The 22,591-nt window shown below is 47.9% G+C and overlaps 1 protein-coding gene across 1 annotated transcript; it reads right to left on the bottom strand.

Moving 5' to 3' along the window:
• Positions 1–980: 980 nt before the first annotated feature.
• On the bottom strand, positions 981–21,111 carry R3HDM4 (R3H domain containing 4). The gene is given in 9 exon segments (XM_074204482.1): positions 981–2,550; positions 4,464–4,519; positions 4,848–4,933; positions 6,650–6,735; positions 6,843–6,966; positions 11,111–11,229; positions 11,882–12,027; positions 20,962–20,997; positions 20,999–21,111. Coding segments are annotated over 9 exon segments (855 nt in total). The 5' UTR covers positions 21,097–21,111; the 3' UTR covers positions 981–2,446.
• Positions 21,112–22,591: the final 1,480 nt, after the last annotated feature.

Below are 22,591 nucleotides of genomic sequence, written 5' to 3' on the forward strand. Positions count from 1 at the left end.
AGCACTGGGACCTGGGACCTTGGGCAATTCATTTAAATGGCCTAGGCTGGGTTTTTTTTCCTTTTAAAAAGAGGGGATTGGCCTTAGATAGCCTGTAGTTTCCCTTCCAGCTCTAGCTCTCTGATCCCAGACTTGTGACAGGGATCAACCCATTAGGATTTGGGACAGTTCTAATCATTGAGCCACAATATTAATAACTTCCTCTACCTCCTCTTACTTCCTAGTTCTTCCTATCTACTTCTAATCTTTTTTTTCCACATATCAACCGAAGGCAGCAAATTGAGCATAGTCTTTCACTCCATGCTAAACATCTCCAGTTCCTTAATCTAACATCTGCATGGCATGCATACACCCTAGTCATCCTCTTCTGGGTGTACCCTCTCCCTCTTGTCAAAATTGCTTCTTAAAATATGGTGCCCATAGGGGCAGCTAGGTGGCTAAGTGGATAAAGCACCGGCCCTGGAGTCAGGAGTACCTGAGTTCAAATCAGCCTCAGACACTTAATAATTACCTAGCTGTGTGGCCTTGGACAAGCCATGTAACCCCATTTGCCTTGCAAAAACCTAAAAAAAAAATATGGTGCCTAGAACCAAACAGTGCCAACTATGGCAAGGTACAGACAAGGCGTGACCTCCCTTATTTGGGACATTCTCTCAATGCAGTTTAGGACTAAGGTAGTTTTTGTTGGCTCTCATATTGAGTCTGCATTTCATGAAAAATTCTCATTTTACAGTTAGGGAAAATGAAGAAAGAAAACATCAACTGGAGAAACTTATGTTGACAGAGAGAATGTTTGACATTCAGCACTGACTGTCCCCTTCCCAGGTTTTGCTGTTCATCTTCCTTTTTTCTCATTCTACTTAGGAAGTCTGAGATTGGCCCCAATGGCTTCTAGTGCCACGAACTCTATGGTGTCAGCTGCCTATCCCTCTTCCCTGGACCCCAAAGGGAAAAAATAAAACATACACACGCAGGCTATGTACAGAGCACCAGGAATTTTATTATACCCGCCTTCCCCAAAGCCAAGCAATAGCCAAGGCCTAGCCAGCAGCCTCCATTGCCTTCTCCACCCATGGTCCTCAAGACCTGCCTGGGCAATAAGACCCAGAACAGAGGTAGGCCCTTGGGGGCATCAACCCTCCAGCCTAAGTCCCCTCTGGCCAGCCATCCTATGGCTGAGATCAGAGGGGAGGGGAGGGGAGGTCCAAATGGAGGAGCATGGGCAAAAGAGGCTGTTGCTGACCAAGGGCGGGGCATCCAGGTTCCCCAAGTTCTGGCTCCTGGAGCCCTGGCTGGCAAACAGTTCCTCAAGAGAGCCACTGTGGGGCCAGGGCCTAGAGCAAGAGGAGAGGCCAAGAGCCCTGCAGCTTCACCAGCCATGCAAGTGATAACAAGTCTGCAAAAAAGGCACCACAGGAAGACACAGACAATTTAAAAAACACACGCACCCCCTAAAAGTAGAGTCCTGGGACTTTTTGGGCCCAGGATTACAATATGATTTTTTGTAAAAATTCATTCTCTGGGAATTCATTCTGGCAAGGTTGGGGTGGGGGTATCAGGGCAAAACACACACACATACACAGATACGCATAATACACACTATAGAAAAATTATGGTTGTAGTATAGGCAATAATGAAAAGCACCCCCAGCCCTGTTGGCCACATCAACTCCCAGGATGGTCATCTTCCCTCAGATCTAAACTGACTGAGGGCCACTCAGTCCAACCTGGAGGAGGGCTCCCCCTGGGGGGAAGGGAAGGGAAGACACCTTTAGCTACACCAATCCATCATTTGAGGAGAGCTAGATAACAGGAATCTCTCAAATTGGCTTTCTTTTACCAAGACCAAAACAAACTAACTCCTATACTCTCTCCAACCCTTCCTCAAAAAAAATCTTTAAAAAACATTATAATAATGATTTTTAAAAAATCCTGCCTGTCAGCCTATTTTCCTCTGGGACAGATGACTGATCTGGGAAGAGTTGCTCACTCCCAGAAGCCTTCCCTGCTCATGCCCAGCCTCAGCCCAGTCCTTTAGAGTCACAGCAAGTGAATTTGTTGACTGCCTGGGGTGGAAGGGACATCTGGCACTCCTTTCAGAAGCCCCCAAAAAGTCTGAGGTGGGAAGCTCCCCAGATCATTCCTGTACAGATCCTCTTAAAAGCTGATGGATTGGTAGGGGACAGGAATGAGAGACTTTCAGGTCAGGGGTAAAATCCACCAAAAAAAAACCCCCATGATTTCTTGAGTACCTTGTAAAAAGAAAATTAAAACACCAGAAGCAAACCCCAGATCTAAGCAAAATGGGCCAGGCAGAGTTCAAAGTAGATTAAAAAAAAAACAACAATGACATCTGGGGACCATGCTACCCTGGGGTAGACCAGTCCTCCCCCACCTCCCAAAAGAGGGAGTCCTGGTCCCAGGGTGGGGAAGAAGGAAGGATGCCATCAGCTCCTCTGCTCTAGGTAGGCAGACAGCAGCTGCTCCGGAGGCAAGAAGTTGGTATGTTTGTTGCTCACTTTCATCTGGCGTCTACCCTCAAAGTCGGAACCTTCCAGAAAGGGATACAAAGGCAAAGAAAGAATAAGAAACAGCCTGAGCAATCACAGACTCAAGAGATCCCAGGATTCTATTCAGTGAATTCTGAGGATTCTAAGGATCATTAAAGTGGTCAAAGAATCTCAGTGGGAAGGAATCCTCAGTCCTCATCTTGTCCCACTGTTAAAAACACACACACACACACACACACACACACACACACACACACACACACACCCTAAGAGTAGGTCCTAGGACTTTCATCATATACATGAATCCCTCAGATAACATCTTAGAAGACCTTTGCTTAAATACCTCCAGTTATGGGGAGGTCACTCCCATCGGGTACATCATATCCTAACTTGATCTAAAAGGGACCACATTTAGCCTAGCCCCTTCTTTAGAAGACAACTGTACTCCACCCTTGGAGAACAAGAGAAAGAAATGGTCCATCCCATAGTTATAAGAATAACATGTTTTTATGATTCTTCTTACTCCTAGCAAACAAGTCTCCCATGAATTCCTTCTCTTGGCTCCATGTACCATAACCCAGAATTTCTCCCCTCCTTCTCCTTGCAGGACCTTACCCTATCAAGGCCCTCCCTTCCACCATGAGGCCTTCCTTAATTCTCTCCCCACCCTCTTATCCCTCCTCAAAGAGTTCTAGAATTCTCTCCCAAACCTTGATGTGTCCTTCATTCCCTATCCTGTATTCTATTTATCCATATTTATAGACTGTAGTGTGACCTCCTCAGCCCCATCCCAGTTGGATGCAAGGTCAGGGAAGAAAGGGATTGCTTATTTTCCCTTGTGTATGTTCTGTTCCTAGACCGGACCATTACATGGATCAAGGGCTTCATAAGTATTTATTGAGTTGAATCTGCCTCATGACTCAATTCAGCCCACAAATAGTGGACAAGGGAGAAACTGTTAATAGAGCAGGTCTGGGAGAGGGGACATGTCTTAGAAAAGGGAATATTAGAGTTGGGAGAAATCTTAGCAATCACCTCATCCAACTGCTTCATTTCTCAGGTTTGGTAAACTGAGGAGCAAAAAGATTGAATGACACTTGTCCAAGGTCCCACTTCAGTTATATGGCAGAAGGATGCATCTCCTGGACTCCTGATCCAGGGATCTCTCTTCAGTTTGACTCTTTTAAGGGCAGATCTTCCCCTCCTCCACCCTGACTCAGACCCTCCAGGCTGAGCCTAAGAGACAGACCACCCCCTTAGAGCAAGAGCTAGAATGTTCCAATTCACCCTGACTTCCCACTCTCTACCCACCCTGTTGTCATAGAGACAGCTTCCCCAGTGTCTGGTTGCCATGACAGCCTACTCCTTGGTTACTCCCGAGAAAAGAAAGCCCAGTAGAACCCAGCTGGTCCATGTAGATGGGCCTCCACCCCCCCACCCCCCACTCCAGGAGGCTAAGTGCCTTCTGCCCCCTAATTTCTCCTCCAGGCCATTAGAGAGAACACTTAAGCCCTTTAATGAGGGGAGCTTCATTAAGCTAAAGAATAAGCAGGGCCTGAGTGCTCCCTTGTGGCTCCCAGAGTCTGACTTCTCCAGCTGTCCGCACCCCCTACCCCCCATAGGCTTCAATTATCCAAAGCCAGGCCTGGGGGCTGGGGAGAAGTGCCCACCCTCCTTTGGGCTTCCTTGTACGGTTTCCACAGATTGGCAGAACTAGAATGGACCCTAGAGTAAATGCATGAGTTGATTTTGACCCCTCTGCCACTAATTTGGTGTGGGACATTGGGAGAATTGCTTTCCCTCTCTAGGCCTCCATTTCTTGACCTAGATGGGGATGAAAGCTTAGCTTCCTTCTGACACCAGACAGATTAAGAGTCTCCAACACCCTAAGGTTTCCCTGTAACTCAGTGTAGGGTAAATATGGGGCAGAATAAAGTCCACAAAAAGCACTCACTGGCAGAGACCAGGTCCATGTACTGGCAGAGGGCATGAAGCAAAAGTCTCTCAAAGCTAGGAAGAACAACCAAAGATTGGCATTAGAAATAAGAAGAGAACTGGATTTCCTGCCCAAGAGTCCTAGAGAGAATCAAAAATTGAACAAAGTAAATTCTGAAAAGGTAAACGTCCCTACTCCCTAAATCCTTGCCTGGGGAGACCTAAGGTCAACCAGAAGGGTCACCACCCATTCCCTTTCCTCCCAATAGAGAAGTCACCTAGCCTTAGTCCCAAAGCAAGAAAAGGGGAAAGTAGAGTAGATTGGGGCGGGGGAGGGGGAAGAGGGAACTGATCTCAACTCCAAGCACTTATCTAGGCCTTGGGGAGAGAGCTGGAGGCTCACCTGCTATCCATCATAGCTGTGTAGACAGATCGAGGAGTGACAGAGAAAAATCCCAGGAGTTTTCCTTCCAGACCTTCCAGTGTGTCCTGGAAGACAAAGGGATGAGGCCACCCCAGCCAGGACAGAAATAGTGAGGAAGCCCAATCTGGACCCCACCTGGAGTCCACCTCCGTGGGAGAGCATCCCATTTCCTCCATGTGTCCCCATCGGAATGCCCTCTCCACCCCTCCCACTCTGTTCTTCTAACTACACCCCAGAATCCCAGGGCTAGAATTTTTCACAGGGACCATCTGGGCCAACCCTTACCTAAAGAAAGATTCCCTCCCTGAGATAAATTCTTGACTAAAACTGATCACTTGCTTCTATTGTGTCCCCAAGAACTCACAAGGGTCCTGAGTGCCCCCATACCTCTCTGTACTCTCTGAAGCAGCACAAGCCCTAGCTAAAGACTCCAGAGACACAGCACCCTACATTACCAAGGCACAGGCTCTGCCACCAAGCTAATCCTTACTGGAGTCTCAGTTGCCTCAGCTCTCACACTGCCAGAGGGAGCTGGGTCAAGTAGAAGGAACACTAGATTTGGAGTCAGATGATCTGGGACCCATCCCCTCCTCCTAGTTGGTAAGAGCAAGTACTTCCTCCTCCTCCTCCCCTCTGGGCTTCAAGCATCCCCCCCTCCATAAAATGAAGAAGCTGGATTAAAGAATATCCAAAGATCCCTTCCAGCTCAGAATCGTATAATCTTATGACTTACTGGACAGTCTGAAACCAAAGGATAGAAAATACTTTAAAAAGTGGAAGTTATGTAAATGGAAGGGGTGGCAACTGCAAGGTATCTGGTGCCAATCCCAGGGTCTGAGACCACTTCTCTGATTTCTCAGAAAGTCACTGGTCACCAGCCCTGGAGGAAGACAAAGACTCCAGGATAAACAAATCTACCACAGAAGATGTAGTCCAATTGGCTGGCCTTGGCCAGTTGGCAAGATGCACTAAGAGGATTTTCCACTTTCCTGCCGACAGCCTCCCTTCTCTCCCAAGTCTAGCAGCTGCTGGTCACAATGACCTAGCCATGGGAGGCAGGCAACATGAGGAGGTCTATTATGGATGCTTTGCATGGTAGGAGCCATGCACATGTGTAAGGGGAGTAAAAAGGAAGCTGTCTAGTCCCACCTTCCCACATAATCACAAATACCTGAGGTCAAGGATATTTGGAAAAAGGAAAAAATCTAAGAGACCTCTGCTTGCCTCTTGGAGGGGTATGGGAAGAACATCAGAGTTGGAGATGGGAAAGGCCTTTGAACAGAAAACAGAAAACAGGAGCCCCCTCTCCATTTTTCTGTTGTTCCATCGTTTCATCAGTCATGTCCAAATCTCCCTGACTTCATTTGGGGTTTTCTTAGAAGAGAAACTAGAGTGGTTTGTCACTGCTTTCTCCATTTCATTTTACAAATGAGAAAACTGAGGTAAACAGGTAGGAAGTGACTTGCCCAGGATCATACAACTAGGAAATATCTGAGACCAGATGTGATCAAAGGAAGATGAGTCTCCCTGACTCCAGATTCATTGCTCTATCCACTGTACCGCCTACCTGCTTCCAAAGAGCATTTATTAAAGTCTTTTTTGTATACCTAGAATACTGGGTAGGAGATCTACAAGGTCTTTCCCACTCCTCCTATCCTCCATTCAAACCAACTCAAGACATTCTGAATTCTGTCTCCTTGCTCTGACACCATATGTTCTATGGGCCCTCCCAGTTCCAACATTCTAGGCTTTAATGACATAATCCTCCAATCCTGACTCACCATAGGGATTCTTCCCCGCTTCAAGGTGGTCCGCAAGCGACGGTTAATCCTCTGGAAGCATGCTTGGGGTGTATACGATGGATCTTCTGAAAGGTAAGAGAATTAAGTTAATAAGCCAAAGGATTCTCCCAACTCTTGATCTCCCCAGGTCCCACCTCTCCCCCTGTGCAGTCCTTGAGAGGTCTCACCACACCTTTCCGATTATCCTCAGTCTTAGCAGGGACCTTTCTTTTTTGCTTTTTCATAGCTTCTTCCTCCAGGTACAGGAGTACCCGCTCCTGCTCCTCCCCAGATCGATTCATAAAATCACTCCAGATCTGAAAAAAAGGGGTGTGTGTGTGTGTGTGTGTGTGTGTGTGGCAAAAGAAAGTGTCTAAATTCATTCTAGGGGCCTTGGCTGCCACCCATGGTAGAAGGGGGCCCCACTTTAGCAGCTGCTATCATGAAAGGTCTGATTGGGCTGAGAATGGGGCTGAAGGGGGAGAGAGAGAGAGATACTAGAAAAGCCCTGGTCCTCAGAGGATTTCATTTATCCAGTCCCCTGATGATACAGGCCAACCCCAGTCACCTTACTTGAATGATTCCCTAAGCCTTTGGGGAACTGCAAGTGGTGCCCTGGTCAAAGAGAGGGGGTGCAGTCATTCAGAGACAGCAGAACCAAATCTCCTGGTCCATAGCTGCTTTCCCTATGCTATCCACCCCCACCAAGACCTCTATAGAAGACTGAATGTCTCAGAGTTGGGAAGGACCTTGAAAACCCCTGCATATTCTAGATGAGGAAACTGAGCCCCAGGAAAAATAAATGATAAGCCCAAAGATCATTCAGGTTAGAGGTATGACTTGAACCCAGCTCTTGGAACCCAGAGCCATTGCTCTTTTCAACATCCCAAATATGACTACATTTGTCGCTGGCTGTGGAGATGACCTACAGACAGCTATGCATATTCCTTCTGTTGGGCCTTCTTGGAGATAAGTTGGCTATGCCCTTGGCAAAACTCATACCTTTAATAGGAATAGATTAGGGCTGTCACTTTCCTCTACCCTCCCACAATCTGATTGATAGTTCTCAGCAATAAAAAGATCTCATTTTAGAGCCAGGGCTAATTGAGCCCAGTGACCAGGAAGGATAAGAGGGGGTAGGAGGAGAGGGGAGAGAAACAAAGACAAAATCCAAGAGACTGTATTTCAGGAACTGCTTGCTAATTCCTTGTCATTGTGTACTCTGCAAAAGAAAAGAATTTTTGAGGAAGTGGGGGGAATGGAGGGAAGGGAGAAAGATGGGGATATTGTAAGAAGGATCTTGTCAGCTGCCATCCCAACGTCATTTCCAAGTCTAAGTATTGACCAACAAAGCCTCCGGTCTTCACCCACTCAAGTCTGGCTAATAATGGAGATGGCACCAGCTCCCTACCCAGGCAAGCTGGCCCTAAGCCTCAGCATATGGAAATCTAACAACTAAGTGGGGGGATGTCTTCAGTGAACCTCAATTGTGTACTGGTTTGAAGGATTATGATTTTATTTTTGAAATAACAATCAGAAGGTTAGTTTCTATCCTAATACATATTTAAATTACCAAAGGCAATTTTTGTATCCACCTGTGCAAACTGGCAGAACAATCACTATAAAAGGCTCATGACGATATGTCCCTGAGTCATTTCTATCTGATTCAGTTAAAAAATGGAAAAAAATGGACTTAAATAAAAGGTAATATGGCATTATTGGAGAAAGATTCAACCTTGGAGTCAGAAAGACCTGGATTCTAATCCTGCCTTTGTCACATGATGACTGTGAGACCCTGGGGAAGTCAATAACCCCTAAGTCAGACTAATTCCATAGCAAGGGCAGATCTGAACTGGTAGAGGGGGGTTCTTTGTTGGGGATCCCCTAGACTCTTTGAAATAATAACCACCATTTAAGTACTTTACATGCTAACTCATTAGACTCCACTCACCCACATACTACAACCTCTCATTGTCCTCATTTTTCAATGAGAAAACTGAGGCAGAGGGTCAATGTCTTGCCCAAGGTCACAAAATAAGAGCCAGCACACTGGAACAGACAGAGGATCAATGTTAGTTTCCAGGAAGACTTGGCAGGGATCAAGCCCTCCCTTGGATACAGCCTGGCTCTGGGCCCTCACATAAGCTCCTCTCAGTGGGCAAGAGGCAGCTCTTTAGAAGGTGTAGGTAAGGGGCGATCTAAGAAGTTTTCATCCCCAGAGTTCCCCCTTACTGATGACATCCCAGGTCTGGACCAAAACAAGAAAAAACAAAAGTTCCCACTTTCCTGGTGCTGTTTAGGTTAGCACCCTCCTTGAGAAAAGCACAAAGGATGATTATGCTCATTTTATAGAAGAGGAAGTAAGAAGGGATTTGCCCAGGGTCACACACAACTAGTAAGGACTCTATTCTCAGGGATTCAGCCTCCAAGGCCAGCCTTCTCCTACCCACAATGACCCCCCATGGGACTATAAAGAAGAGCAATAAAATGATAATGATGATGATAAAGAATTTGTTCTGTGCTTTCCATCCTCCCCAACTAAGACAGGAACTATTTGCTGATGTAAGGGTGGTGACCAACCAAAGATGAGTCTCAGCCAAGGTTGACCCACACTTGCTTCCCCCCCCCCCCCGCAACTCCCTTGTAAAGGAGGAAAACATATACTAGCATTTAATCCTTTTTTATCTCCCAGCTGGAGAATGGATAAAAAGCCAGCCTCAAAGCCAGCAGGGTTTGAACCTGGGCAGAGCCACCTCTCAGTGCTTTCTAGGCAACTCTCAGTGTGGACCTGCCCTGGAAAGGGGGGGGGGCGGGTTACCTAGGACCAGAATGAGTGAAATGGGACCAGATCAGGGGGCTTCCCATAGGCTCACAGGGTATGGCACAAAGATCAGCAGTCAAATAACCTTGAACCAGGGTGTTTCTCTTTTCTGGACCTCGCCTGCTTTTTCATCCATTTCTTTTAAAGGACTTTGGATGATATGAGTCTTTTGACGCCTCAGGATTCATTTACTTGTGTAAATGAAGTCGTCTTCTCTGGGTCTTAGTTTCCTTATCCGTAAAATTTTAAGACTGGACAAGACAGCCTTTGAAGTACCTTCCAGTTTGATCCCAGGATGACCCTTTGGGGGGAGGGCTATCATTCTAAGAGCCCTCCCCATAGTGATAGTCTTTGGTACTAGAAACTCTCAGAATTGGGGAAAACTCCAGAGTCATCTAGCCAACCCCTACCTAAAAAAGGGATCCCCTCCCATCAAGGGGTACCATTGCCCCATTTCACAGACCACAAAACAGGTTATGGGGCAAGAGGATTGCTGAGAAACAGCTGACCGGGGAGGGGCAGTGGGATATTGCAAAAAGATGAAGGAAGGGATGGGTGAGGAGGGCTTCATTGGAGAGGGGTAAACAAGCAGGCTGGGGGTAGGGTAGGGGAAGACCGATCCACCCCAGCCCCAGCAAGTAGTCCAGTTACTTTTCAGAAGAATATTTATCATTTATATTCATGCTCCAATTCGGTTTGGGTACAGTGAAATAAAGATGTAATTTTCTACCATTTATGAACCATCCAAAATGTAGCTGGTTCCATGGACTAAGAACCACAGTCTTAAGAGATTCCCAGAGAGACCTCACAGAGACTCTGATATCTAGGGTTTAGTCTGTTTAAATGTCTTCCCAGCCTGGAAGGGCCAAAAGGATCAGAGTCCTTCTTCCAGCTCCATGGTGGGGAGGTCAGACAGAAGAGATGTCTGTGACTTCCATGCTAGTGTCACTGACCTTGACTCCTCTGATTACATAAGTCTTTTCTCTAACTCCCACCCATCGTGTTCTTTGGTGTCCTTAAATACAGCTACCAGGAAATATCCCCAAAGGCTAGATTTTGTCAAACTAATGGGGCATCCCAAGGGTATAGATACAGCCTTTAGATCCTCTGCTGATTCAAGGTGAGGGGAGGCACTAGGAGATGAAACCCTGCAGAATAGAGGGGGAAACCTCAAACCATCAATCACAGGTCTAAAAGATATTTCAAGAGGTTAACAAGCCTAGCTTTCCAAATGATAAAGTAACTCATTCCCATCCTGCAGGAAGCCCAGAAACAAGGCTTAACTCAAAGTTCTCAGAGCCCAGAGAGAAGCCAGGCTTCCCAGTTCCCAAGGATCTAGCCATTTTTTTATACCGTCCTCAGGACCCAGCTGACTAACCAACTTTAAAGATGTTCTTCCTCCCAGCAACCCTGTGAGAAAAGCAGTTAAAAGAGTTATTAGCCCCATCTTATAGATGGGGAAAACTGAGGTTCAGACATGGTTACCAAACTAAATGCCTGACCTGGGCTCTCTCAGGATGCCACCTAGATCATGAGGTTAAAACAAACCATATTCCAAAATACAACAGAATGGGCCCCCTATACAGGAGATTCTCAAGTCCTGGGGAAGGGGATCAGGCAAGAACACCAGGGCCTCCTACCTCAATGTAGGTCTCATTGCTGCAGGCTTTGGCAAAGATGCTGGGAGTAGCAGGGAGGGCCAGATCCCCATCATCAGGGGAGCATTCAACCCTTTCCATAAGCGTCATCAAATAGTGGCCTGTCAAAGGAGAGGCCTTTGAGATTAAAAAACAACCAAAATAAAACCAGACCACCCATCCTTGGATTTCTCAGTTTCCCACCCCAACCTTGAGGGAAACAAAGTCAGGGCCCACTTGAACAGTTAAAGACTCAGAGATGGAGGGGGCGGGGGGAGGCATCAAAGAGAACCTCAGAGAAGACAGATACCCAGAGAAGGTTAGCTTCACCAAGATCATTTAGGGAACTAAATCATAGAGCCAGAATTTGAAGACTTCAAAGCCAGTGCTTTTCCCCATGATGATATGGAACTTTCTTTCAGAACATCATGAGATCAGACTAGATGGGGGAGAAAAGGGATAGGGAAAAGCAAGTAGGGAACTCAGGCCTTTCCTCATTTATCCAGTTCGGATGCTCTGACAAACTTCCAGAGGCTTTTGAGAAGGAAATTCTATTTCCAGGATCTATCAGGCCCTAGGGACTTCACATGATATTTCTAGTCTTTTCCACATCAACATTAAAAGCCACTTTGGGGAAAGGGGGTGTGGAGGGAGGAAGATTGGTGAGCGTTTCCACTTTCCCTTCCTCCTCCACCATGGCCAGGTGCCCCTTCTCTGCTCTGGGAGCCCTGTAGCTGCCCCCAACCCCACATGGCCCTTTGAGTCCCAACTCACTGTTCTCCATCTGCTGCAATCTCTTTCGGCCTTTGGCCCTGGGTGTGAGGTCCGAGTTTCTCACCGCCTGGTTGATGAAATATTGCCTCCGCTTGGCGGGGGTGAGACGCTTGGCCCTAGAGTTCGGGAGGTGGGAGTGGTAGTGTCTGTGGGTGAAAAAAATAGCCAAGATATCCTCTTCTCCTCCTACTCCCCAACCTGGCCTTGATGTCAAACTCAGCTAGTAGCCCCTGGAGGAACCAGAGGTGGGGAGACACTGGGGCGAGAGGCTAGGACATGCCTGGGAGATGAGGAGGGGAAGTTCAGGGAGTACTTCTGTGGGACCAGGAAAAGAGCCTGGACTTGGGAGTCAGGAAGACCTGAATTTGGATTCTACCTCGTACACTTAGCTGTGTGATCTTGGTCAAGGCTCTTCTCTCTGGGCTGCAAGTTTTCTCATCAGTAAGAGACTTGTTAAGTTCAGAATAAAAATAAATTTGAAAGAAATAATGCTTGAGAGCAGGGATTGTTTCCTTATTTGTGATTTTGGTTGTGGTTTAGTTTTTTAGTCACTTACCACATACTGCACATCAGAGTCATTTCAAAAATGCATGCTGGATTGAGGTGGTTTCTGTGGACCCTCTTACAGCTCTTACATTTATGAATCTCTGATTCTGAGACCCTTCAGGCCCTTGAGATGTTTATCATGTCCTCCCTAAATCTCTTTTGTTTTTTTTGTAGCAATTGGGCTTTACACTGCTAAATTGACTGAGGGTGGATTTGAACTCAGGTCCTCTTGACTCCAAGACTAATCCTCTGTTGGAAGGCTTACCTAGCTGCCCCTCCCTAAGCCTCTAGGGTACATCACCTCTAGGTTCTTGGGGCCTAGCTGAATAACTCAGGATTGTTAGAGAGGGAGGAAGAGAGTGTAGTCCAATCAATTTGTTTTTCCTATGACTATCTACTGAACACCCCGCCCCCAGTACCTCAGAGAGGTCTTTGGAGCCAAATCCTGCTGATTAAATTGTCTTAATTATTCAAATCTATTATCATCCAGGGCAGGCAGAGGCCTCCCACGGATCCCAAAAGACAGCTCAGAGGAAGCTCAGTGGGGGGGGACGGGACAGGGCCCATTCTGGGCTGGTTGGGGGCCAGGCTAATGGAAGAGATTAGATGGGGCAAGGGACCTGTGTCTTGGGGAGGTACATGTATGAACAAGAGGTGAGATGAGGAGATGCAGAGCGCCCCCGCATCCCAATCCCCCCCCCCCAAAGACCCAGAGCCTCAGGAGAAAATGCAACTGAAACCAATACTTTTAAAGAGATGATCTTCTAAGAGATGACTGGATGCCCAGGACTAGCAGAAGGGGAACCACAGAGTGGTGCCGAGAGCCCAGGCCAGGTGGCCAGACCTGGGTACAAGTCACTGCTTTTTGGATCATTTCTACAAAATGAAGGGGTTGGGACCTAACCTCCTCTAGACAGGAATTCTGTGTTCTAAGACCTTCCTGGCTGGCCGTGACATGCAGGCCCTCAGGGCCCTCACAGAATGATGTCAAACCCAGATTTGTTTGGAGAATGGGGTATTCAACACTCTATTTCCCGAATTCTAAGGAGGAGATGAGGTATCCTTCATATATCTATTAGTTAAAACACGATGTTGTGCTGTCCAAAGTTCTAGGCTCAGTCTTGCCCTCTAACTTTGCCCCATCTCACGAGTTGGGCCTATTCCCCTGAGGGTGGTGAGCTGAACAGGTCCAAAATGACTACAGCGGGCCTCCCCAGGTCAGCCCGAGCCCCTGACTGAAAGGAGCCACAAATGGGTCTATCACCTCAGTCAGTCTGTTTTTTAAGACTCAACAAGCTTGCTGTTTTAAGATTAAGCCCCAGTGATTGGAAACAAGGGAAAACAATAGGACAAGTGGAAAGACTCCGAAAGGAAAACCTTGTAAACATTGAGAAGCTCTGGGTGGAATCACTTCCCTTTCTGGGCCTCAGTTTCCTTGTATGATTTTTGTGCTTTGATAATCTAGGTTTTCCAGATGCCCCAGGCTCTGACAGATTGGTGCAGTGGAGAAACCATCTCTAAGGTTCAAGAACTACTCTGACACCATGATCTTGGATATAATACCTAGTGTCTCTGTGTCCAAAGGACTCACCAAGACCACAATGTTTTATCATCTTAAATCTCAGTTATTAACAATCATGCTTCCACCCCCCCCCCCAGTTTATTAAGAAGTCAATCAGAGCACTTGAGGTCTGAAGAATTCCAGCTCCCCCACTTACTAGTTGTGTGACCCCAGACAATTCCCCTGCCCTCTCTAGGCTGGAATTGACTAGGCTTCCAGTATTTGCCTCGAAATGCTACCATGACGAATTAATTTTCTAAACTTCTAGATGCTACCAATAAATTTCTATTTTGATGGTATCAAGTTGCAGGAAGTTACCAGGGAGAGAAATCTCCTGGCCTTAGAACCCCACCTTCCCTTACAACACCACCCAATTAAGGTCTCATGACATTTCCTTTGCCCAATTCAGCCTCCGGTGTGGGGCTTACTCTGATGCTAGCTGGAAGGTGTCCAAGCCACAACCACCCTGTGCTGGAGAGATAAAAGGAGCTGAATCACCCCAAAAGTCCCTGTGGGATTGGGGAGGGCCAAAAAGAGAAGAAGACATTTCAGAGCCTCAGATGTAAACAAGCCAAGTTCTCCCCATTCAATGGGGCCCAGAACCCACTGTCCCCAGATGGCTGAAGGCCAAGAATTTGGTTTACCAAACCATCACTTGTCCAGATCATAGAGTCAGGGAAAAAGCTCTAGAGATAGCAAAGAGGGTCCTGGGCTGGGCACCAGGAGAGGAGGGTCTGAGTCCTGGTTTAGCAACCATGACTCTGTGGGCCCCACTTCCATGACCGTGAACTTGGAAATCCTTACCCAACAGTGGAATAGAAAGAAGTATGAAGATTGATGAACCCTAATTCAGACCTACCTCTGATATTACCTCTGTCATCTTGGTCAAATTATTGAACCTTGGACTTTATTTTCCTCACCAACAAGTCTAAGGGGCTAGGCTAAATAAAATAGGAGGTAGGGTTGGAATAAGGAAGGCCAAGGTACAAATCCTACCCCATATTTATCAGCCCAGAAGTTCCTAACATGTGGTCCAGGAACTAAAAGAAAAAAGTTTTGACTACTGTATTTCAAATGTAACTTGTTTCCTTTGTAATCTTATGCATTTTTAAAATGCATTTAAAAACACTATTCTGAGGAACCCAGAGTCGAGAAGATCTAAATTCAAATCCCAACTTCAGCCTCTAGCTATATGACCCTGGGTAAGTCACTTAACCCTGTCTGCCTCAGTTTATCCATCAATAAAATGAACTGGAGAAGGAATTGACAAAGTACTCCAGTATCTTTGCCAAGAAAATCCCAAATGGGATGGACACAACGAGATGGACACAACTGAAATGACTGAACAACAAGAAATGATGTGCACACAGTACTGTGTTTTTTTAAATATCGTCAATTGTTCTCACAGCTACCCTTTTCTTACCCCCATTTTTACAGATGAGAAAACTAAATCAATGAGAAATAACATGATTTACCCTGGTCATACAGCTAGTATCTGAGGCTGGATTTGAACTCAAGCCTGCCTAACTCCAGGTCTAGTACTTTATCCACTCCATAGAAAGCTAGTCCTGGGTTCAAGTCCTGAATCTGACATAAACTGGATGTGTGACCCTGGCTAAGTCATTTCACTTGATTATACTTCATGGAATAAATACTATATTTGTTATCATAATTATGGTTATATAGTTATAAAGTGCAGAGATGATGTCAGCCTCCACTGGTAGAGGGAGTTTTCTCACAGGAGTTCCCTGCATGGAGGGCATTACAGGTCTAGGTTCTCTCTCTAAATAGGGTGTCCCAGAAGTCATGGGGGAGGGGCAAAATATTACAAGATAAAATTTAAGCTACTCAAGCTTAATAGTGCCATATGACTTTTGGGACACTGAAGAGATGAGAAAGCTGAGCCTAAATGAGTGCATTAGTCAAGGATTAGACAATCAAGAAAGGGAACACAAATCCCTGTTTCCCTGATCTGCTACAACTCAATGCTTCATTATCTTCCTAATTCTCGCTCATTCTCCATAAACCATCCTCAACCTTTTCCTTCTCCTTCCTTTTAGGTATTCAACTGTTCTCTATAAAAGCAGCTCAATGGTCCATGGATAAACCTAAGCCTTGGAATCAGACAGAGCCAAGACACTTTCTAGCTAAGTGACCCAGACACAAGTCTCTTAATTGTTCTTGGTCTCAGTTTCCACAACTGGAAAATGGAATAAAAGCACCTATCTTCCAAGGTGAGGAGGATCAAATGAGGGAATATTTGAAAACCTTACAGTGCTACTGAATGTTAGCCATAGTCTTTCTTACTAAATCCCCCCAATCTTAAGGTCCATAACCTCTTCTCTTTCCCTGAGATTTGAGACCAAAGAAAGGACCCTCAAACTCCCCCAGTGTCATCATGTACTCCCTCCACTTTCCCTCTGGTGCCAGAAGAGGGATACCTCATCTCTTTCTCCTGTTCCTCTTCCCAATTCTACTTCTTCCCTTGCTTTAAGTCTCTACTCCAGGGTCATTCCCCCATCTTCCTCATGCACCTTCCCCTTCTCCCTCTCTTGATCACTACATTCTACTGATTCTCCCCAAATTAGTTCCTTCCTTCTCTCCTCTGATTCTGTCTCTCTCTTTCCTGAATTCCTCCCTCCTCTTTCTGTCTCTCTCTCTCTCTCTCTCTCTCTCTCTCTCTCTCTCTCTCTCTCTCTCTCTAAGTGTACTCATCTGCTCACCAATAGGCTCGTCTTATCCTTAAAAAAAAAAACCTGCCTTGACTTCCAACCTGTCCTGCTCTCATTTTGTCTCACATACACCCTCCCCCCCCCCGCCTTTTTTTTTTGTATTAAAAAGGTCTCCAAAAAGTTGTTCTTGAAATCCAGGCATTTCCTACTTGGAGAAGAGGAACTCAGAGACACCTACTCTGACATCTTACAGACCTTACAGACCTTTGTAAACTTTTATCACCTCATTAGAGATAAAGAGATGGGAGAGTTGAACCTCAGAACTGGAAATCTAATCCCTTCATTTTACATATGGGGAAACTGAAATATCTCGATGCCAAAGATAGTGTAAGGGGATAGAATCTGAATTCCAAGTCCAGTATCTCAAGGGCTCTGCCTTCAAGTATTCCCAGCCCTCTCTCCAGAATCACTCCAGAGGCCCCAGCCTCTTTACTTCCCTGATCATCTGACCTAGATTCATTGCCTTCCTTCATCTGGCTGCTCTTTAGGTGTTCTCTAAGACACCATACTCCCTGATTTTCCCATTATTCCCTTCTCTCTCTCTTTAGCTCTTGCCCAATTCTAGATCTCCTAAGGAGAACCTCAAACATCTCCCCTTAACCTCCTTTTGTCTATAGCTGGTTTGTATTCAGTGGTTGGCATGGGGTCTCCTCCATTAGCCTATGGGCTCCTTTAAGCAGGGACTCTTTTTGTCTTTCTTTGCATTCTCAGTAAATGCTAACTGACCAACTACCTTTCAGTGGCTCCCAAATGGGGTCAAACTCATTCTGGCATTCAAGGCCCTTCAAAATCTGGAACTACTCTCCTCCATAAATACTTTCCCTGCGTTATTAAAGAGACTTCCCTCCTGGACTACAGCCATGTTGGATGGTGCCCCCTTTCCCTACCCCCCACTTTCTTAATCCTGGGTTTTCCTCAGGCTGGTTCTTAGAAGGGCGTTGTTTTAGTCAAGCTGAGCCCTGGGGAAGATCTTAAGAAGGCCAACATCTCTCATGGCATCCACGACCATCTCCAGTCCTCCTGAACCATGTCTTGCCATCGGGACCCAGATGGAGAGAGTGAGGCTGGTGGCTTTGCCCTATCTCATTCACTCATGAGACCTGGCATCACTTTCCAGATAGCATGGTCCTCTTCTAAGACAAAGCAATTCTAGAAGGGCTGCTTCCTCCTCCAGACTAGAAATCTCATCCAACCTTGGAGCCTAGCTCAAAGTATTTTGCATTATTATGTAACCTAGTAATTGGAAGTTTGTGTATTTTTCCCTCCAAGACTGTGGGCTCCCTAAGGGCAGACACTGTGTGTTATTTAAACACTGCATAAGTGTTTGGGAGGGGGAGGAGCAACAGAAGACTCCACATCCAGAAGATGCCAGATCTCTTAAAATAAACGGAGAGGGTCTTGGGCAAAGGACTCTAACAGAGCTTCAGGACCTAGAAGCAATAACAACAGTACAATAAGAATACACTTTGAGGTTTATCGAAGGACTTTACTGCTAGAGCCTAACAACCTAGGGAGACAGGACTTATTATTGTTGCAATTTTACAGATAAGGAAAATGAGGCAAAGGTTAAGTGATTGGCCTAGGGTCATGCAGCTAAGAAGTTCAGTGTTCTGGCTACAGTGTTACCTGTCTCTAAAAAGCCCCCAGTTCAGGCTCTGGATAGAGTGAACGAGAAGGTGGGAAGGAGGAGGGGAAAATACAGCAGATTAGGTTTGAGGACTTAAAAGGTGAGCATAAAGTCATGAGAGCAGAGCACTTCCCTGGGAAAAGGGAGCTGTCCAGGCCCATGTATGGATCAACCACCATCAGCACTACATTAGATTTCAAGCTAGCTGATGATCCCAGAAGGAAACCCACCCCAGAGTCCCAGCTTCCTCAGAAACCCAGTCTACAGCTCCCCATAGCAATTCTCCATTTCTGTCTAGTCTTCTACTAGTCAATCAACAAGCAGTGACATCTGGGCAAGTCAATTAACTTCTCACTGGAAGAGTTTCCAGACCTGCCAGGGGAAAGAGTCCGAGATTGGGCTGGAAAATCTGAATTTAGATTCCCTATATGCTATTTACTGTCGAATAAACAGGGTTAAGTCAAATCAACCCCTTGGGACTTCAGTTTCCACACTGGTTTAAAAAAAGGAGGAGGGACTGGATGGCACCAGCAGTTCTGTCCAGTTCTCAAAAGATGATATTAGAAAAAAGACCTCTGCCCAGTAACACCCAGTGGGGCAAAGAGTTGTCACACTCCAGGCCCTGTAAATCAACAATTTTTCCAGGAGGTAAAAATTGGCATAAGAGCCCTAAGAAAAGGGGCTGCTCCCGGCTGTTGCCAGGAAGTTGGTTAAATACAATTAGTCACTTCAGAATCTCTGTTTACACTTCATTTCCAAAAGCTCCAAAGTTCCTTTAGCCAAAGGGCTGAACCTACTATTCAGGACCAACAGCAAGAGCTGTAGAAGGGCAGGGACCCAGACAAACAATTAGCTTTGGGAACAGAGGTATAAACAGAAAGGCAATTAAAGGATTCGATCATTCTCCTGCCCAGCACTGGACAGCAGCCAGCCCAGGGGAGGAGCAGGGGGTTCTTGGCAGTTGGCTACCTTGAATACAACCCTAACTACTTCACACCACAAGCCCTGGAAGCTGAAGGAGCTTATCAGGAACCCTGCAGAAGCAAGATCTGGTGGTGTTTATTTCTTAGAAATCAATCTGTACCAAGGCCTTCCCAATGCCCTGGACTGTCTCAACACAGAAGCTTCGTCCAGCTTTCAAAGCTAAGTCTAAATGTAACTCAAACCTTCTCTGTTCTCCAACACACACACATACACATACAAACACACCAAATCACAAATACACATACAGTCTCACACACACATTCCAAACTCCTTACAAAGACTGTCTTGCCTCACTCTACAGGATGAGCAAGGGGGAAGCCCTGACTGACTCAGATTCAAGGCTATTCACCCAAGATCCCACACGCCCTAAACCCCCACTTTTTTTTTTAATCAGAACACCTTAAGGCCAAACCAATTAACCTTTAACATACCTCTACATTCACTCAAAAGGCCCGGAGGCTCCCTCTCCACATGCAGCACCCCACTCTCAAAGAGACTAGGTTAACTGCTGCCACACTCCACCTTTCCCACAAAACCTCAGGAGGAAACGGCCTACAGGCCCAAGACTTTCAATCATGTTTACAAATTAAAATACCCAAATGGAAGCAGATACATCAATAGGACCTTGGACAAATCCCCTTCCATTCTCCGTGCCCAGGTCCTCAACTGTAAAAGACCAAGGGATAGGCCTAGACCTGGGATCTGAAAACTTAAAAAAAAAAAAACTTTTGATAACAATATTTTAGATCACTAAGCACTTATTTCCAATATAATAATTTCCTTTGTAATCGTATGCATTTGACTTTGAGTTGAGATAATACTAAAGAGACTAAAAAGAGGTCGGGGATAGACAAAAGGCTCAGAGAACACCCGGAGTCCAGTCATGTTCTAAGGCTGAGACCTTCCAAGTTCTAAGGCATCTGACCTTTCCTGGTTCTCTGCTTCAAGGACGGATGGATTAAAAAAAGGCCTCAGGTAGGGAATTAACAGGGAGATCCCGGAGACAGGAGGAAGGAAGCGAGGGTTAAGGGAAGGGGAAAGATTCGAAAAGAGAGAAGTAGGTAGGGCGGCGGACTCAGAAAGGTGGGAGGAGGCCACACTTGGTGATAACACCTGGGCCGGAGGGAGAGCAAAGGAGCCGGCCCCGGTGCGAGGCCTGGTGGGCCAGGGTCCCAGCTCCCGGGCAGCGTGGAGGCGGGGGGATGTCCCGATTCGAGGAAGGGGATTTACTTAGCAGAAGAGCAAACAGCCGAGGAGGCGAGGGGGGCAGATGTGGGGGAGGGGGGCAGATGTGGGGGGGCAGGTGTGGGGGGGGGCGGCTGGGATCAGACAGACAGAAGCGGCTCGGGGAGGGGAGCGCGGCCAGACAAAGGAGGCTCAGGGTGGGAGTTAAGCCGGAGGGGAAGAGGAGAGCAGGAAAGGGAGAGTCAAGAGCCGGGAGAGGAGCGGCGGCGGGCTGGGCCGGGGGGGCTCCGGGGCCGCCCCCAAAGCCAGACTGGGAGGAAAGAGGGCAGAGAGCGGACCCGAGCCGGGCTCGAGGCCGGCCAGGCTGTGCGGGGGCTCTCGGGGCTCCATCCCGGGGTCGGGGGGGACCCGAGCCGGGGTCGGGGGGGGGGGGCTCGTGGCTCACAGGTAGGGCTCGCCGCCCGGGGGCGCTCCGGGGGGGGGCCGCTGCGCCCGCTGCCGCTCCTCCCCCCTCCGCCGCGGGGGTCGCGGTCGCCGCCGCCTCTGCCGAGCCGCCCTCGGGACCCTGGAGCTCCACCATAGCCGCCGCCGCCGCCCCCCAGCCCTGCCAGGCGAAGCGGCCCGGCCCCGGGGCAGGAAGTGACGGGCGCGGGGAGGCCCGGGCTCGGCCGCCCTCCGCTCCGCCCAGCCCAGCCCGGGGCCGGCCGCCAGGCGCAGGGGCGGGGAGCCCGCGCCCCGCCCAGGAAGCCTCTGCTCACCCCGGGCCGCTGCGCCCCCTCCCTGGGGCGCTGAGGGGGGCCGGGCGCTGGGGGGGGGCGGGCGCTGAGGGGGGGGCGGGCGCTGAGGGGGGCCGGGCGTTGAGGGGGGGGGCCGGCTCTGAGGGGGGGCCGGGCGCTGAGGGGGGGGCCGGGCTCTGAGGGGGGGGCCGGGCGCTGAGGGGGGGCCGGGCGCTGAGGGGGGGGCGGGCTCTGAGGGGGGGGCCGGGCGCTGAGGGGGGGCCGGGCTCTGGGGGGGGCCGGGCTCTGGGGGGGGCCGGGCTCTGAGTGGGGAGACCCGGGCTCTGAGGGGGGCCCGGCCCGGGCTCTGAGTGGGGAGACCCGGGCTCTGAGGGCGGCCCCGGCTGCCTGGGGGTCGGCCAGCGCGGAGGCGCAGCACGGAGCGGCCCCACACCCATGCCGGAGACCCGCCAGGTCAGAAGGACCTTCCCAGCGATGCTAAGCCATTTTCATTCCTGCCGGGGCAGATCCGGATAGATCCAGCCATTTAAGCAAGAGCTCCTCGTCTGGCAAGAAACACGCGATCCCACTGGGGGCATTTGTTAAGTGACTCCTCCAAGGTCATCCAGCCAGTGTCCCGTGACTGACAGCGGATTTGAACTCAGTTTCTCCTGACTCCAGGGCCCCACCCAGCTGTGGCCTGAGCTGATCGATTTGTGAGAGAGTCGAGGTGCGGAAAAACAAAAAGCATTTGAGAATTCCTGGTAGCTAGAGAGTCCCCAACGGCTTCAGTTCAGGCTAAATCAACAAGTCCTTACCATGTGTGCCGGGCAACCCCTGTGCTTAGTTAGCAAAGCCCTGGACATGCACGGACCAAAAGATGAAACCGTTTCCACGTACACAGAATAGAACTATACAATAGATAGAGGATACACGTATATATACATGACACGTGTATTTTATAGTTCTTGTATGGAGATATATCATATATGTCCATACAAGAACTATAAAATACATGTTTGAGGGGGCAGGAAACAAGCATTGAGAAAGTCAGGAAAGTTTCTTAGAGAAGACAATTCTTGAATCCAGCGATGTGCTAAGAAATGTCTAATAACTGTCTCATATTGCTGAGATGTTTCAGTTATGTCCAACTCTTTATGACTCTAATGGGGCTTGCTCAGAGTCATACAACTTCTAAGTATCTGAAGCCATATTGGAATTCAGACTTGCTTGATTCCAGGTCTAGCATTCTATCCCATTAGGCTACCCAGTACCTACCCCCTACTTTTACACTTAGTCTGCATTATTCATATCTTTCCTATCATTTTTTAGATTTATTTTATTTAGTTTTTAGTTTTT

Source organism: Macrotis lagotis, chromosome X, assembly GCF_037893015.1.
Source record: "Macrotis lagotis isolate mMagLag1 chromosome X, bilby.v1.9.chrom.fasta, whole genome shotgun sequence".
Classification (NCBI taxonomy): domain Eukaryota; kingdom Metazoa; phylum Chordata; class Mammalia; order Peramelemorphia; family Peramelidae; genus Macrotis; species Macrotis lagotis.